The 17,225-nt window shown below is 31.9% G+C and overlaps 1 protein-coding gene across 1 annotated transcript; it reads left to right on the top strand.

The window, feature by feature from the left end:
• The first annotated feature begins 361 nt into the window (after positions 1 to 361).
• LOC115033768 lies at positions 362 to 15,050 on the top strand. The gene is made up of 11 exons (XM_029487628.1): positions 362 to 444; positions 7,533 to 7,577; positions 8,684 to 8,740; positions 9,321 to 9,380; positions 11,040 to 11,096; positions 11,704 to 11,748; positions 11,822 to 11,881; positions 12,701 to 12,748; positions 13,919 to 13,963; positions 14,230 to 14,301; positions 14,778 to 15,050. The coding sequence occupies exons 2-11, from the start codon at positions 7,541 to 7,543 to the stop codon at positions 14,783 to 14,785; spliced, it is 489 nt and encodes a 162-aa protein (XP_029343488.1). The 5' UTR covers positions 362 to 444; positions 7,533 to 7,540; the 3' UTR covers positions 14,786 to 15,050.
• Positions 15,051 to 17,225: the final 2,175 nt, after the last annotated feature.

Genomic DNA, 17,225 nt, shown 5'->3' on the forward strand with positions numbered 1-17,225 from the left:
CAACGTAACGACATAAGGTTGATAGGCAGAGTAAAAATTTGAAAATAATAAATATATTATATTATCATATTATAAATACCTATTAACTAGTCAAAATAAGTTTGTATGGCTGTGTTAAAATAAACAATTATCTACAATCATTTTGAGCTTTCTCCAATCGTTTTATTTCTCACTTATAGTGGATCATGTTTCCCGAAAATCAATGTCTCCTGTTGTACAATAACAACGAAAAATACATATAATCCAACATTTATAATTGCCAATTTATGGTATACATTTTTTTTTAATAATTATTACCTAATATTAATTTAAAGCAGTAATTTTCAATGTATTGACACAAAAAAATGATTAATATTCATAGTTTTCATTGAATTATTTCAGAATTGCCTAATGTCAGTGACAAAGAGACATATGCTGTATACAAAAAACAAATTAATGACAAAAGTAATATGTTTTATGATATTTCAATATATGTTAATACTCATTATGATGTCACTATGTATTATGTTATATTTTTTTTGTGATAAAATATCAGATTAATTTATTTTCACAGTTATTGTGTTGACGCGTCAAATTGATAATACTATTTTTCAGTATCATGTTATCTTTATTGTATTTTTCTTAAATTATTATATGTGCAATTCATGGACCGCGGGGTCTTACCAGTTAATGAAACCTATACTGGTGATTAACGTGGTGAGCGTATCCGAGTGCCTAAACTATTGTTACAATACCGGGAATGTATTAATGGTCTTTATTAATAATGTCAAAATAGACATTTAACTTCGGAATAATTCGCATAGAGCTGAAAATTGGTACACACCTTAAGTACCTCATCCTAAATAAAATCTCAAAAGTCCCCATCGATCCTATTGCTGCTAATTTTTTTATTCAAGGTCAAAGGTCACAAAAATTGGTTTTTTTCATTTATCTCTTAAAATTTAAGTGTTTTCGTAAAAATAGCTTAGACAAAATTTTTAGATCAAGTAATTGTCTAAAAAAATTGTCCTTACACTTTTTTACCTAAAAGTAATAATTCATGAGTTACCTTTCGGTCTACGCTTAGTCGGGCGGGTCGCGGCGCGCGAGGTGACTCTTGTCCGCGATCAGAGTTACTCAGAAATTCAGCACACAATAAAATCGCACCCAATATATTATGATTTCAAAAACTATGAATACTCGTGCTTGTAATCGTCAATTTTTTGTTTTAAAACATTTTGTTTATTTTGTGGTGATAAAGCTAGTGAAGAGGCTGAAAAAAAAAATCACAAAAAAATCGACGACTAATATATCGTGTTGCTACACTGTCGTTTAAAGATAATATTATGAAAGTAGCCGAGAATCGTTCAGATGGCTTAGCAAAATCTGTTCATTTATGGTTGTTTTAAATGTGTTAATATTGAAATAGATAACACAAATACTACCTATGTCATTGATGGAGGATATATTTTACATCGTGTCGTATGGGATCGAGAAGAAGTTCTGATGTCCTTTTTGATCAATTTATGACTGTTCCTACAAACCAACAGCAATTCCTTGCTAATACCCATAACAAGTCTCGCTTCATTGCAATGCTGTCTGACAAATTAACAACTGCTAATATTTTTGTGAAGCAAGCTAATGATGACGCCGATATTCTAATAATAGAAACTGCTTTAGAACAGTTCAACACAAATACAATTATTGTTGTAGGTGAAGATATCGATTTGCTTATAATACTATTATTTTTTTATAACTGCACGAACTCCAACGAATAAGACTATTTACTTTTTAAAACCCGAAAAAGCCCAGACACCAACAAAAATCATCATTACCTATTGTACTTAGTTTATAATAAATAGTTTAAGTTTAATAATTATTTACTGTCAATTATTTTTTCTATTAATATTAAAAAAACATTAAAAATAAAATCGTAGAATACCTCTTTATGGGATACTACCAAAAATATGTTGCATAAAATGTACTTTAAAGATGGCAAAAAATATGGATAATATTATGAAGATAAATTAAAATTGATAAATTTTTTAAATCAAGATAACTGATGAATTATTACTTATAGGTATAAAAGTGATGGATGCGTATTTTATTGTGTGCTGAATTTCTGAGTAACTCTGATCGCGGACAAGAGTCACCTCGCGCGCCGCGACCCGCCCGACTAAGCGTAGACCGAAAAGTAACTCATTAATTATTACTTTTAGGTAAAAAAGTGTAAGGACAATTTTTTTAGACAATTACTTAATCTAAAAATTTTGTCTAAGCTATTTTTACGAAAACACTTAAATTTTAAGAGATAAATGAAAAAAACCAATTTTTGTGACCTTTGACCTTGAATAAAAAATTAGCAGCAATAGGATCGATGGGGACTTTTGAGGTTTTATTTAGGATGAGGTACTTAAGGTGTGTACCAATTTTCAGCTCTATGCGAATTATTCCGAAGTTTGCATGTTTTTTTGTCTATTTTGACTGGACTATAAGTGAGGTCGATAGAATACGGAGGGGTTCGGGATCAAAAACCTAAGCAGGCACATTGGGTGGGTCACGTTTTTTTTAGTGGCACTGTAAAGAGCCGTTTCTCATTTATATGCTGCTGGTGGCAATACCGGGCTTTGATATGGATTTATATGCCAGTGGTGACAATATTGGGATGCTGTGGAACGATTGCCTTCCGGGGTAAGTGTTCGGCGGGAAAGGTGTTTTCAGTGGTAATCTTCATTTTGGCTCCAAGAATCTTAGTTTTTTGTTGATGTGTATGTTGTAAGAGTTAAAGATGTAGTGATTGAACGCTTTTATTTGCTTGTTAAGCCGACCCATTGGTCGTTTACTATCCCAGGGCTGTAGCCTATCCTAGTGGTGAAGGTGGAATGTGCTAAATGTTTATGGTTTTCGTGGTCCACTCGAGGGGGCTAGTTTTTGGAGATTTCTTGAGACGTAAGTGGTTGGAGAGGGCTAAATGTTCCAGTTCTCTAATGTGGCGATCTTGCAATTTTGTTTTTGTGGAAAAGCGCTGAAGCTTGCGACTCGATTAATATTTTAAGTTTTGTGAGATTAGCAGTAGAGTATGATATCGTTTCTGACATAAAATGGGATACCAAGTATTATTCTCGCGCCAATTATTTGTACGGCCTCGAGTTGGCGCCATTGGTTTTTTGAGACGTAGTGCAGCTCCAGCATACAACAGTATGGGGATTCAGTAACAGCTGTGTGACGGGAAGCACGAGGCCGTAACTTGGTGGTTTCTTAGACCCTTAGCCATGTATCGCAAGTTCGACTCCCTCCGCGCCTTGGTGACGGACCGCACCCCGTGCCGATGTGTGCACTGGGCGCCCGAGCGCCAGACAGTAGCCCAAAGCATACCGTTTTTACGGGTATTTCGTGAGTTTCGCGAGAACGTCGGCGGCGCCAGACAACTATCCTGGTCGAGTACTTCCCTACTGACTAAGACGGTACTCCCACAACCTCCTCGGGGCCATCCACATAAGTACCAGGCGCGCGGCAGTCACGCGGGCCCAGGGACAACCAAGGACGCGCCTGACCGTCAGGCGTGCGGGCCATGGTTAATCAGAGTACCGTTTTCACGGCAGGGCTCTCTCTAATTCCCGAGGAACAAGATTTTAGATTCCGTAATCCAGGTACTCACAATGACCTAGTTCCCGCTAGCGCAAGTATCGGGGTAGGATTTTACGTCTGTCCTCGATACTGCCTTTGAGTTGAGCAGTACGGTTTTTGCGAGTGGATTGCCGTTCCCGGGTTTTCTGGTGGCTGGCAGTAGATGGCTGCTCAGACGTTGTTACTTGCACCTGGTCTACCCGCATCTCTGATGCGAGCTCTCGATCGAGTTTTGTGTGGTAATGAACCGGCGTGTGGCTGGAGGTCCGCGGGCGGGATTTTCGTGGTACCTGCACGTGGTTGCTTTGTCCAACCCTTCCGTCTCATTACCCACTCAACGTCCTCATCGGTACGTTGCAAGGTTGCAAGGTTGCAAGGTTTTATTCTAGTCTTCGCCCCCGATTTCCTCACTCGGATATTTACTCTCGTGCGGATTAGTAGGATTATCCCACATTCTTCTCGGCCACAGTAAGTTTTTACAGGGCCCCGCCGCTGGAAATTTACTTATATCACCAGTGCGGCTACCGAGGTAACCCTACATCAGAGCGCCCTAGTGTGTCGTGAGCGAACACTCTAAGCGCCTGGAACACGACATCGGTACATGTCATGAACTCTAAATCGCACGGCCAGTCCACACCGGCCGCCTGCACTGCGAGCATAAGAGTTTTTCTTTGCTGGGTTACAAGTGGGCATTCAAATAACAGGTGCTCCGCAGTTCCATTTGGGGATCCGCATTGGCAGGCTGCGTCGCCTGTAAGGTTGAACCGGTGGAGTTGAAAGTTGAACCTCCCGTGGCCAGACATCAGCTCCACTCATTGGCAAGCCGACGCCTGACGTCCGGGAACCACTTTGCTGTCCACCTCCCTTTTTTGGAGGTGACCCACTTGCTCTGCCAGAGGTCTAGGGTATAGTTTTCGTACTGAACCTTCCTAGCCTCGGCGATTTTCATCGTCATAATGCCTCTCCTTACCGCGATCCTATCCCTCTCGACCTTGGCTATTCTCAATAGTTCCAAGTTGAGAGGTGGTACTCCGGCTAGGACCTGCAGCACCATCGTCAAGGTGGTATTGTACGCACCCGTAATTGCCTTCAGCGGGTCCCTCTGGGCCCTGTTGGCCCTTCCCCGGTGGTGCCCGTTAGTCATGCACTTCGGGGCCCAAACCGAGGCCGCATAGCTCATCTGCGGAATGAACACTGTCTTATACAGGCTCTTAGTGATTTCCTTATTGAGTCCCCACTGAGTCTTTGCCACTCCAGTTAGTCGGATGAAAAGCGCTATAGAGCTCTTAATTTTTTCCGTTAGGTGTTCGCTAAACTTTTCTTTAATGTCAAACGTAACGCCGAGGTATTTCACCCTGATCGTTGGCTTAATCTTAACGTCTCCAAGTCGCAGATCCAAAAACGGCCGCGACAGTTTTTCTTTCAGCCAGTAGGTCTGCGACTTGGCCGCGGAAAAGGTGAGTTTGCGCTGATTCGCCCAGAGCGAAGCTCTTCTGATCAGTTCATTACCGCGGCTCTCCAGCTCAGTACGGGTGTTACCAGAGATTATTACGCGAGATCGTCTGCATACGCAATCAGCTCAGTACCTGTGGGCGGATCTGGTGACAGTAGAGGGTTCATGGCCTGCTTCCAAAGGTCTGGTCCGTACTGCGACCCTTGCGGGCCACCTTTTGTCAAAGTCGCCAATCAAGCACGCCGCAGCTCACTGCGTTCAGGACGGACTTGAGTACGTCGGCGTGTGTCTAAGTTGGTTCCGAAAACTGAAAGTACATTGATATCAACGTTAAGCGGAGATTCCCAACTGTGAGCACGGCCACTGCAATATGGGGAGTACTCAACTGTTGTAAACTCAGGATACCGACAGCGGGGTTAACGATAACGACCGCGGCTTTAGGCTTGGGGCCGTTCGCTATGACCCTGTACGGGCGCCTATTTATTGAATAAATATACCCCTTTGCACAACAGTATGGGGATTATGTACATCTTCAACAGGTTTATCCTAGTTCCTGTTGGAATCGGGCTAACCCTGTTTAGGATTGGGTAAACATGTCACAAGTTCGTGTTGTCTTTTTGATGATGTTATCAATGTGATTCAAAAAGTTTAATTTACGGCCAATTGTCAATCCTAGGTCCCTTATGTATATTATACCAGGGAATGAGTGTGTCTTTGATAGATAGTCGAGACAGATTTCTATGTTTATGACCAAACAAGATCGCGATTGTTTTAGTTGTGTTTATGCGGATACGTGATTTCCTAAACCAGCTAGAAGCTTTTTGTAGCTGTTTCTGAAGTTTATTTGATGCTCTGGTTGGGTTGTGATCGCAAATCTAATACATGGTTTCGTCCGCGAATAGAACAACGGATGGCTTAGATGTGACAGGGATATCGTTGGTATATGACTGAGGTACTGGGGAACTCCTGCGAGGATACTTCCTGGAGAAGATAGTTGGTCGTCTATCCAAACACGGACTAAAAATGACTTAATTATTTGTATGACATGCATTGGGATGTTCATAGTTGAAATTTTTTATATGAGACCGTTAAGCCAACTGAAAGCTTTCTCAACGTCGATAAAAACCGAGGCTGTATGAGAGTGGTTTTTGAAATTTTTGCTGATAGTGAAAATTAAGTTTATTAGTTGTTGAGTAGTAGACTGCTGTTGTTGAAACTCAGCTTCCTCTGGTCTGATGTTTTGGACAGGTACTTCTAGTCTCTAGAGTTCGAATATAATGATTTTCTCATAAACCTTTGAGGTGGAGGAAAGCAGAGCTATGAGTCTGAAGATGTCCGATTTAAGTGGTTCTTTACCAGGTTTAGGGATGGAGATTATTGTGGCTCTCTTCGATATGATGGCATATCGAGAAATATTAAAGCCTGATTCAGCCGTTTAGAAATTTGGTTAAGGCATGAATCATGTTTTTAGGTAGAAAACGTAGAGCAGTGTTTGGTATTTGGTCTTCACCACCGATTTTTTTTTTTGGAAGCTTGGTGAAGCTTGGTGATGGATCCATGGTGAAGCCAGGATTTGTGTGCATATTGTGACCAGGATCAACAGTAGAGTTTGACCATGGGATTGCTTGTATGTAGTTGGTGACTTCTAGAAGATCAGGTCCCGGGTTTGGGGCAAATTGAAGTTCGAGGGAATCAGCTATAAGTTCAGCCATCTTTATTCTTTGTAGTTTAAGGTCTCGAGGAATTTGTCCCATTCATCTTGTTTGTAAGTAGACAGCAAGGTTCTAATGAGATTTATTTTGACATTTAAACTTTTTTCTGAATCGTGTATGACGTATGTAGAATAATGGTTATTAAAACCAGCACGATCCCTCAATTTTCATTAACAATAATAGGATATTAATAATTTGCAGTTAATACAATCGACCTTTTTTGTTCCCTAATATGTTTTGCCGGGCCTAGTCACTATTTTTCCACTCCAACACTTGCTAAATACCGACTTGTAAAATACCATTAACAAAAAAAATAAACTAAAGTAAACTGGACTCATTTTTGAAAAATTAAGTCGCTTGATTATTCAAACGTGTACAGATTTTATATCATAAATATTAGTATAAAAAAAAAAAAATGGTTTTGAATCATGTACTTCCAACTATTATACATGTCGTTATTAAAATATATTTCTAATTGCATAACTTACTTTCTTCTTGCATAAATTATTCTTACAATTATTTAATTCTTAGTTGAATACAATAAGGCGTATATTATATTTAATTGTACAAATAAAAATAGCTTACAATACACTACACAGTAACACAGTGTATACAATCTTAAGTGGGATGGAAGCACACCTTTTCTTATGACTTATATAAGTATTTGGGTAGCAATTCACAACTGTTATATCACATGTTATATCTTAGTATAATACTTTTATTTAAGTTATAGTCTATAGATAATGACATATTATTTTCAGAACCATTTATGATGACAGAAGATGAATACCGTTTATGGTTTTTAAGTAATTAATATTTATTAAACGTTAAAATATTTATAATTCCAATAAAATAATTACGGAGGTAACTATAAATTAAAGCCACATAACATTCCCAAAAATAATATCACAAATCCATGTGTTGAAAATTAAATGTAAAGTACTAAAATGTATAAGTAACATAAAAATGTAATATTTAATTTACCTCTATGTATTAAGAGGACACTATACCCGCATGCGTTGTCTCCATCTTACAAATGTACATCATAGCAAAAAATTGTTTAGCGCGGGATAGAACCACTCCCTCAGTATTTATAGTAGAATTACCAAAATTCCACAACGCATAGGGAGCAACTTTATCTGTGTCGTAGCGTTTTTATTATTTGGATAACATAAATAAAACTAAAGTTATCAGTTTGAGAACATAAGGGTTTTTTTTTGTTTTTTCATTTAATTATAAAAAATTATTTGTAAATTGAAGTTAAAATAAGTTAAAGCAATAAGTTAAAATGAAAGTATGATTATTAAATTTTATATTTGACCTAAGGAACTTATGCTAATAGAGTTTTTAAATTCATTTTTAATGGGATTTTGAGCCGCTAAAATAGAGTCTCAGACCACTGTGCTACGTGCTTACGTGTTAATAATTTGTATTTTGAACACCAAGATTTTAGCCATATATATATATAATATAAAATATTATCCAAACTGTACTTGTAAGAAAACCAGTAAAATTAATTTAAAAATAAAATAGTTTTTTCCATGGACAGCTGTGGTGAAAAAATATTAAAATGATTTTTTTTTCAATCTAACTTCATCTCTTCTCTTCCAAAATCTTGATCCGCAATTCGAAATGTATCTGAGATTTGGACAGCATTAAAAAAGAAGTTTCAAGACGATCTCTGCTCTAATAAAATGAAACACAACATTATAATTTTTTTAAATGGTTATCAATACCATGCGTAATCTCCACCGATTTTCTTCTTTTTTTTTTAATTGCATTTTGAAAGTTATCCCCAAATCCACTCAAAAAACACTTTAATTCTATAATAATTAAGTACACGAATGAAAGATATTACAAATATATAAGTTAAAAAAGTGTGTGTTAATTCGTACTTTATAATTTTTTTTAGGATTACCAAAGGCACCTGAAAGATATTTAAATCATAAAAACACGATGTTAAAATTAAGTATGTATTATTGTTATTAAATAAATCCAATTGAATTATTTTATTACAAATTTAATACAAGATACTAAACACAATATTGTATCATTATAGCTATTTATACCTCGTCTATGCACACATTTGTTAGTACCCACTACTTATAACAAGAATATTAAATTTAAATTTAAATTTAAAAAAAAATACTTAAAATATAAAATGTATAATTTTTATTGATTAGGTTAGACACTTATAATTATAAAGCAATTCAATTGTCTACAAAATGTAAAATTTGTTTTTAATGTTAATATAATATTATGAAACTAACAGATTTAAAAAAAATTTAGATAAATATAGTTTAAGACATTTTATCAGGTTATTGTCTATTGATCAGTGGGTACCTATCATTGCTACAAAATAATAATTTTGGGCTACCAATATATTGTAATGACATTTTCAAGTTTTTTATACCGGTAAACACTAAACGAAACAATAAATAAATATTTAAAAGTTTTTAGACCATAATAATATTTTATAATTACAATAACATGCATGGTTGTTTAATTAATTAAGCGTTGTATTTTTTATTAATAATTTTTGTAAATAGAGAAAATTATAGTTCAGGTGGAACCGCTAGAAAAAAACGAATTCGATGATTTAAAAAATCGTAAGTAATTGAAAATGTACCTTATAAGTAATTACACTAATACGAGAGGGTGCCTAAAATAAATAGAACTCATTTTTACATTGTGAGCGGAGAGTTTAATATTGACTAATTTACTTTGTTGAACACAAATTTTCTATCCCCTTCAAAGTACTCTCGTTTTGAGTCAATATACAATGACACGGCCCCAGGCAAATGCCATTAGAATTCAAAATGCAGTTTGCCCGCCACTTCCAGTGCTTTTTGTCAACTATCAGTCCATGGCACGCCAGCACGCACACCTAAAAAAAAATGTAGGGGTTCCACAATAAAAGTAGATTTAAAAAGTTTAAGAAACGCTGGTCAAGTATAATCCACTTAATCAGGCTATCAGCGTTCTTATTTGCTTAGAAAAACAACATTCGTATTTTATATATATTTTTTATTATAAGTGCAAAGTATGAAAGTATGAAATTAGTATTTTTAATTTATCAAATAAACAATAATAATTTATATCGTTAGATGTTCTAATTAATATAATTTATTAATTATTTAAAATTTTGACATCCAATAGTTTTTCCAATTTGTTGTTGATCAATCCGCAAATAAGTCGTCATCTAATTAATGTATCTGCCAGCTTCCCGAATTCACAAGACGACATAATCATAGATGCTTTCATCAGTCTTCTGATCCCTTGTAAAGAAAATGTGTTGTTCATATACTACGTTTTTTTTTTAGAATAAAATATTCATCAAATTTACTAATAACTGTATCATAATCAGTGTTTTTGATTTTTTTCTTTTCAAATAAATTATTTTTCTTTTATTTGATTTGAATACTATACGATCTGACTGCGTCAAGCAGATTTATTTATTTACTTAAAAAAATTACACTATTAATTACAACACATTATTAATTAATTCACATTACAATAATTTATTATAATTTATGTTCAATCTCTAGTGACATAAGTACTAACGTATTACAACAGTAGTAGTGAACTAACCTCTAAAACTTAACAAGTAACAATATAAAATAATAACTAATTCTGATCAATAAACATCTTATCACTCAAGTTCTCAAAATTTTACTGTCACTTTGTTGTTACGTTAATTTATATTTTATACCATCACATTGTATTAAGAAATAAACTATTGATCATAAAAATATATAGCAAGTCTCACAACATAACAAAAAAATAATATAAAATAAAACCCATATTATAAATAATTTATATTTCAACAAAAATGTATGAATTGGATACCACCTTGGTGCATGACGGGCAATGCTAATTTTTCGTATCTGCGACTATAGTATAAGGTCCATGTTGTGAATACATTTGTAATTTGTTCTACCGTATTTGCCGCCAAATATTTCCCGTATCTGGTAAATATTAAATCACTAATGACTCCTTGGATAAATTTCGAAGAACACTTATATCAAGAACTTTATTGATCGTTTTCTCAATTAAATTTAGCATAAAGAATATTATTTTACTAGTCGGTACATAACGTTATATAATAGTCTGTTATTTTAGAAAACAAATTGCTAAAATAGGTCAAATAATTCAACAGATAATCATAGGAAATTTTTTTCTGTAAATTTGTAATTTTCACATAATTATATGAGCTATTGAAATTCACAATTAAGGTATATTAATTTATCAAAATATCTTTGTTCTAGTGTTTTCAATACCCTATGAAACTTATGAAGAACACCACGATCGGTTAAAAAATTATAGTAAGTTATCAATAGCATAGGTACATTTTATTTTACCTATATTTTTTATTCTTATTTAATAACGATTCATTCAACATCTAAGGCCTAAGCCTATTAGTGTATAAAACATATTATTTAATTTATACCTATTTATGCATTCACGATTTATCTTTAAAAACGGTGATACTAAACAGTAAAATACGGCTTGAGAAATTTAAGACATGGGTGTGTAAAATTGTTTTTCTTTACATAATTATATAGCCAAATAAGTTTAAAAGATGCCAAATACCCTGCAAATGCTTTCAAACTAATTTATACTATAATTTATTTAGTTAGTATTTTAATATTGTGTTTAAACTTTAAATTACTCAACTGTGTTTTTGTATTCACTACCTACCGATCTGTATCCTGATACAGGACCCAAGGTTTCGTTAAATATTCGCTTATTATTTTAATACTTATAAGTTATATTACCTGTATTTAATGGATAGCTATAAAATGTTGGATGTATAAATGCATGATATAAATCTTATGATTAAATAATTAGTACATATTAATAGGTATGTTTAAGAGAAACCAATACAATGTTTTTTTAACTAAAAAAAAAAATGTTTCATTTATCTTTTAGAATTGAGAGAATTAAAGAGAGATCAATTCACAAGAGAAAAAGCCTGTATGATATTATAATATTTTTTTAATATTTAATTATTACAAACTATAAAAATTGTACTCGTGTTTTGTTGAAGATCGAGTTCTCGTAGGTGAAACCTATACGAGTCATGTTGAAAGAATACAAAAGTTGTTTTGTAAGTATAAGTACTAACTATTAGATTGTATTTTAAAGTCAAATTAAACTGCTGACTGCTATAATAGGTACTTGTTTATAAATGTTTAATGTATCTACGCGTTACGTACATTTATTGGGTTTAAAAAATTTAAGTTCTATTGAAAAGTTTAAATTTACTTAACAATATAATTTGAATAGGTATATTTATTTACCTAGTTTTATAAATTAAAAAAGAAGAATATGTTTAAGATTTTCAACCATTGGCTTGCATCCTATGGCATATTTACTAAAGCATATTATAGCATATTATATCATGACAAATTGATTTTCCAAACCTTAAAATATTGAGCTAAACATATTATGTGATATGCCATAATTCGTTTAGTATCAGTATATCAACATTGACCTAAATGGTGTGGGTGATTTTTCTATACTGGTTTTTTTTAAATGAATTCAGACATGGAAGTATTTTAGTTTTTTCGGAGTAGTTTTTTTTTAAATTGTTGACTAATAACAAATAGGTGTATTGATCAGTGTTACAGCCTATTAGCTGTTTTTGGTTAAATAGCTAACTATGTATAAAATATAAAATCTAAGTTCCCTGATTCTATAACCACTACATTTTTACACCTTAAGCACACTACTATATTTCCACAAGGTATTATCTCTGTATAAAACAGTATTTTTATAGAACTACAGTAAATTGAATTGATTTCGAATTTATAATAGGGAAACTTTTAATTATTCTCCATGTCTTGGAAACATTTTAAATATGTTAGAATGTATTAAAAACCCTTCCACAGTTCCACGCGTATAACTTGGATTTCTTATTGTTTAGATGAACTGGATTATAATTTAACCGAGGAGAAAATAATCGAAGACCATGGTAACTTGATAAAATATAATTTTTTATTAATCGCAAAGAAAGTGTTCAAGTGGGTACCACTCTCGAACTCTCCTGTACAATAGGTGTCTAGACGGGCGAATAGGGACAAATGGACGTATCCATTTGGACGTGGCCGTTTAGACCTGGGAACAATTGGTCGTAAAAAAAATATAGTAAATCAATCAATAAAAATATAAGTGGTACAAATTAATTATATTGTTGTTTATAATGTTTAACATCGGGTTTTGTATTATATTTGCATCCCCCTCTGGAGTATAATAATTAATAAGTAATATTCTAAAATCTAGGTATAATTACATCTATATTTATTTTATGTAAAGCCATTATTAACCCACACAGCATTTTAATATTTCCCAACTATGGTATAAATATTTTTAGGAAAACAAAATATTTGAAAAAGTTGTGTAAATAATAAAGAAATATTTTATTTATATTTTTTGGCCAAGAAGTTCACTTTTGAAAAATATTTTGTAAAAGACACATAAACAAAACATTTTAATCATATTTTTTTAAAAAACATTTTCATGGAAACATTATAAAAGTATTAAGTCAACATTTTTGTGCAATATTTTATTATTTTATTATGAGAATAAAATATTTATACAATATTATTAGTCGAATATTCATTATTCAAGGACTCCAAAATATTCTCAAAATATTCTCATTTCCCAAATGCTGTGTGGGAAGGATTGGCTTCCTTAGTAGGTATATATATATTTCAATAACTCTGGAGATTGGAAGTAGATTGGAAGTAGGTAGGTACCTATCTACTCGATCAAACGTTGACTTTTATACATCAACATTTTCAAAAAATCATCTGCTCATAATATGTGCATTTCTCATTACAAAAAAAAAACTTTATAATGCCACAACACAGTGCTTAAGTAAATACTATAAAAAATTAATCCAAGCATTTTAAAATATAGTCTTTAAGAGTACCTACCTTGCTCTTACTCTTACTAAAAGTCTTTTATGTGTGATGAAAACAAAATATTAAGTTTTTCCATTATTATTACATTATTTTAATTTCAAATAATATCATTAATGCCTATCATATAAATCAGCTATATATTTTAATATTTGGATTAGATATATTTTATTTATTTAGCTATAGGTACACAATTTAAAAATCTATATTAACATTTTAAGGTATAGAGACACTGCTTCCGAATAATTTTGCAGAACATGTGTTATGTAAGTTATTGTAAATCATGACAATTTTACTTTTAAATATCATGGTCTATTCATTTGAATGTATTGAAAATTTGAAACGTAACGATATAACCCTAAAATTACATTATGTAAAATAATAACATAACTTTTTAGAGTGAAACATTTAGGATAATATTATAAAGTAAAATTATAATTGGTGAAAAAGTTATAACAACTATTTGTGTGTTAAATAAAAAATCTACCTGCCTATATATATTAAACATTTTTCACCTATAATATTTTTCCAGCTTATCCATTCAACTATGATACTTCAAAAAAGTTTTTATCGAGACAAGAAACTATTACATCTAATTTAGATCGTAAGTATATATTTTGGTCTATGTTTCATAAATATTAATTATTTAACACTATAAAATTCAAAATAACAGTATTAAGGTGGTTCTAATCGCTCAAAAAAAAAAAAAAATTGGTTTTTAGACCCTCCACTGTGACAAGATTGTGAGACTTAAGATGGTTCGATGATGCTGTAAAAATAATAACATTTCTTAACATCTCCTCAAGAGAACGGTCGGAGCTTTTTTTCAATGTTTGAGCTTTTGTCAATATTATAATATTTACAAATTTCAGTTTTTACAACATTTTTGTTCATTTGTACATTTATGTATTGGAGAAATTAATATTTCTAAAAAATTCTTCGACCGTTCTTTAGGGAACGTGTTAATAATTGTTAGGATTGTTACAGAATCAAAATCGCACCAAACTAAGTCTCACAATTTTGTCACAGCCGAGGTATGTTTTTACTCGAAAAGTAACCGTATACTTTTTCTTAATTTAGTATACTGACATGTGCCTGCGAGTAAGAAAACGCCAGATCATAGAATGTGGATACGGGTCACGACGCGTTGACATACACTGCGTGTGTGCCAACCACCCTAACTTTCATTTACACTCGCACACATTGACATGGCCCGGTTGTACTTGCCTCATAATTTGCCTAATTCTTACTCGTTAGAAAATAACTTAACCCTTAATGATTTTAAGATTCATTTTCTATACATTTTAAATTCATTTACAATTTACTTATCAACCTACCTTAAATGAGTTTTTTTTTTAAAAAAAATTAACGGAATCGTTGAACTAAGAAATATTCAAAGCCGTCTGAAAATTAAATTAGAGTCAATAGATAAATTATTAGAATAATAATACATTAATTTATTATATTTACTTCCAATTTAGATTATGTTGTGGTTTTAAATTCTATGACTATGTATATCCAACATAAAATTTGTCTTCATTCTTCTCTATCCGATGATACTATGGTAGTATCCAATCTACCTCCTAATCCATTCCTGGGCATACTTTTTTTATATCATCTTTATTCGATATTTGTTTCAATAGTCTTTTACTTAGTGGTACATTTAGTACCATTTTCAGCCATTATCCTTCTTTACGCCATGAATTTTCTGCTAATTTGAGTCTTCTATTTGTAATATCTTCCAAAATATTTGGTCTTAGATGAAAATCTCTCAGTTTCCTATTTTTTCGTATTCTCTTTTCTTCCGTGATTACAATTTAAAAATTACATAGTAGGTACTTACCTATACTACATTATAAAAATAAATGATTCTTCATATAATTATAATAATTTTATAATTTTGCTTAGGTGATCCATTAGTTGAAACTAAAATTTGGTATAAAAGAATGAAAAAACGTAAGTTGTTTAATCATTTTTGTTTTTCATAATATTTTGAATTCAATTTTTCATCTAAATTTAAACTACATTAATGGTAAATTAATGCAGTTATAATATTTAATATCATTTTCTATTTGAAACTTATAATAATATAAAAAGTGATTTTATTTCATTGATGAAATTAGATTCACAAGAAATTACCATTATAAAAGTGGTATATAATTGTATAATTATTATTATTATAAATTTAGCAACAATAATGCACTTGTAATAATTTTTTAAACATCGAAATTTATGAGATGAGATAAGTTAACGTCGCTCTTGTCAAGGTTTCTTTAAGAATGTTGCCATTCTCACCATTCTATAGATCTTTATAATTATTATAAACTTAATCAACATCATGTTAATCTAACAATGGCTTCAAATACAATACTCCTTTAGATTTTAGATCTGAAAAATTAATTATGCTGTCTGAGCCTATTAGGTTTACCGCTAAAATGTATTATAAGATAATAATAAAAAAAATATATGAATTTTGAACACTGTTTCTGCTTACTTTCAGTATTGCCAAGATTAAATGAAAATATTAAAATCTTCAAAGAAAGGGTAAAAACATACAATCTATGTAAGTACCTAATTAAAAAAAAAAAAATCTGTAAATTAGCAACGCTCTACTGTTCTGTCTGTACTTCATTGGGTGGCTCATTAGTCATTAGTCATAACCTATAACGGAAGTGTTCAATGTGTTGAAATCAATGAGTAAATAATTGCACACGAAAAACGATTTTTAGCGGAAACGTTCTGTAGCAGAGTTGGATAAGCTCTAAAATATAGATCGGGAAAACAATTTATTTTGTGGCCGGATTTGTTATATTCTTCCAGTCCTATTAGCATATTTTTTCTTTTTATATATATATATTGATATTTATAGAACAATTAATACATTTTATTAACATAATAAATGTTACATAACATGTACTATAATGTATATAATATATTATTGTTCTGTGCATTTCCGTAATAAATAATAATACAAACGGAGTATAACACAAGACCAATTAAATTAATAGGTTGACATTATGCAAAAGCAGTAAAAGTACTTTCCTTAATATATTAATAAAATTATTAATATTATTATCGATTTCTTTAATAACACGTTTCTACGTTAAATGTGTGGGGGAGCCATGTAATTACTTAATTATAACAGGCTGACAGACCTTCTTCACTCAGATTCATTTTTCATATCCAATGATTTATCATTTAAATCAAATTTAACACATAAATTACAGTGACTTGCTTATCAGTCATCAATGACAAGATACATCAGACACCTACTGTAGATCAGTAATAATATCATTTGATAATCGTGATTTAAAATAAACTATTTGCAAGATATTCAGATAAATTGTCAATCTCAATATAGGTTTGTATCTAACTTGGGCATACTTTTAATCCGAGTTAATTACAGATTTCCAATATTAATATAACAAGAATCAAATACTATTAGGTATTACCTTAGTCCTTAGCCACCTAATAAAAAATCCAAATAAATGATATTGTAAGAAAAGTATGATTGTAATTTACGTAACG

This window comes from Acyrthosiphon pisum, chromosome A1 (genome assembly GCF_005508785.2).
Source record: "Acyrthosiphon pisum isolate AL4f chromosome A1, pea_aphid_22Mar2018_4r6ur, whole genome shotgun sequence".
NCBI lineage: Eukaryota > Metazoa > Arthropoda > Insecta > Hemiptera > Aphididae > Acyrthosiphon > Acyrthosiphon pisum.

Coding starts and splice junctions, on each gene's coding strand:
- LOC115033768 (XM_029487628.1), top strand. CDS start 7,541: ATGATGACAGAAGATGAATACCGTTTATGGTTTTTAA. Junction 11,882..12,700: donor AAGAATACAAAAGTTGTTTT/GTAAGTATAAGT, acceptor CTTATTGTTTAG/ATGAACTGGATTATAATTTA. Junction 13,964..14,229: donor TTTTGCAGAACATGTGTTAT/GTAAGTTATTGT, acceptor ATATTTTTCCAG/CTTATCCATTCAACTATGAT.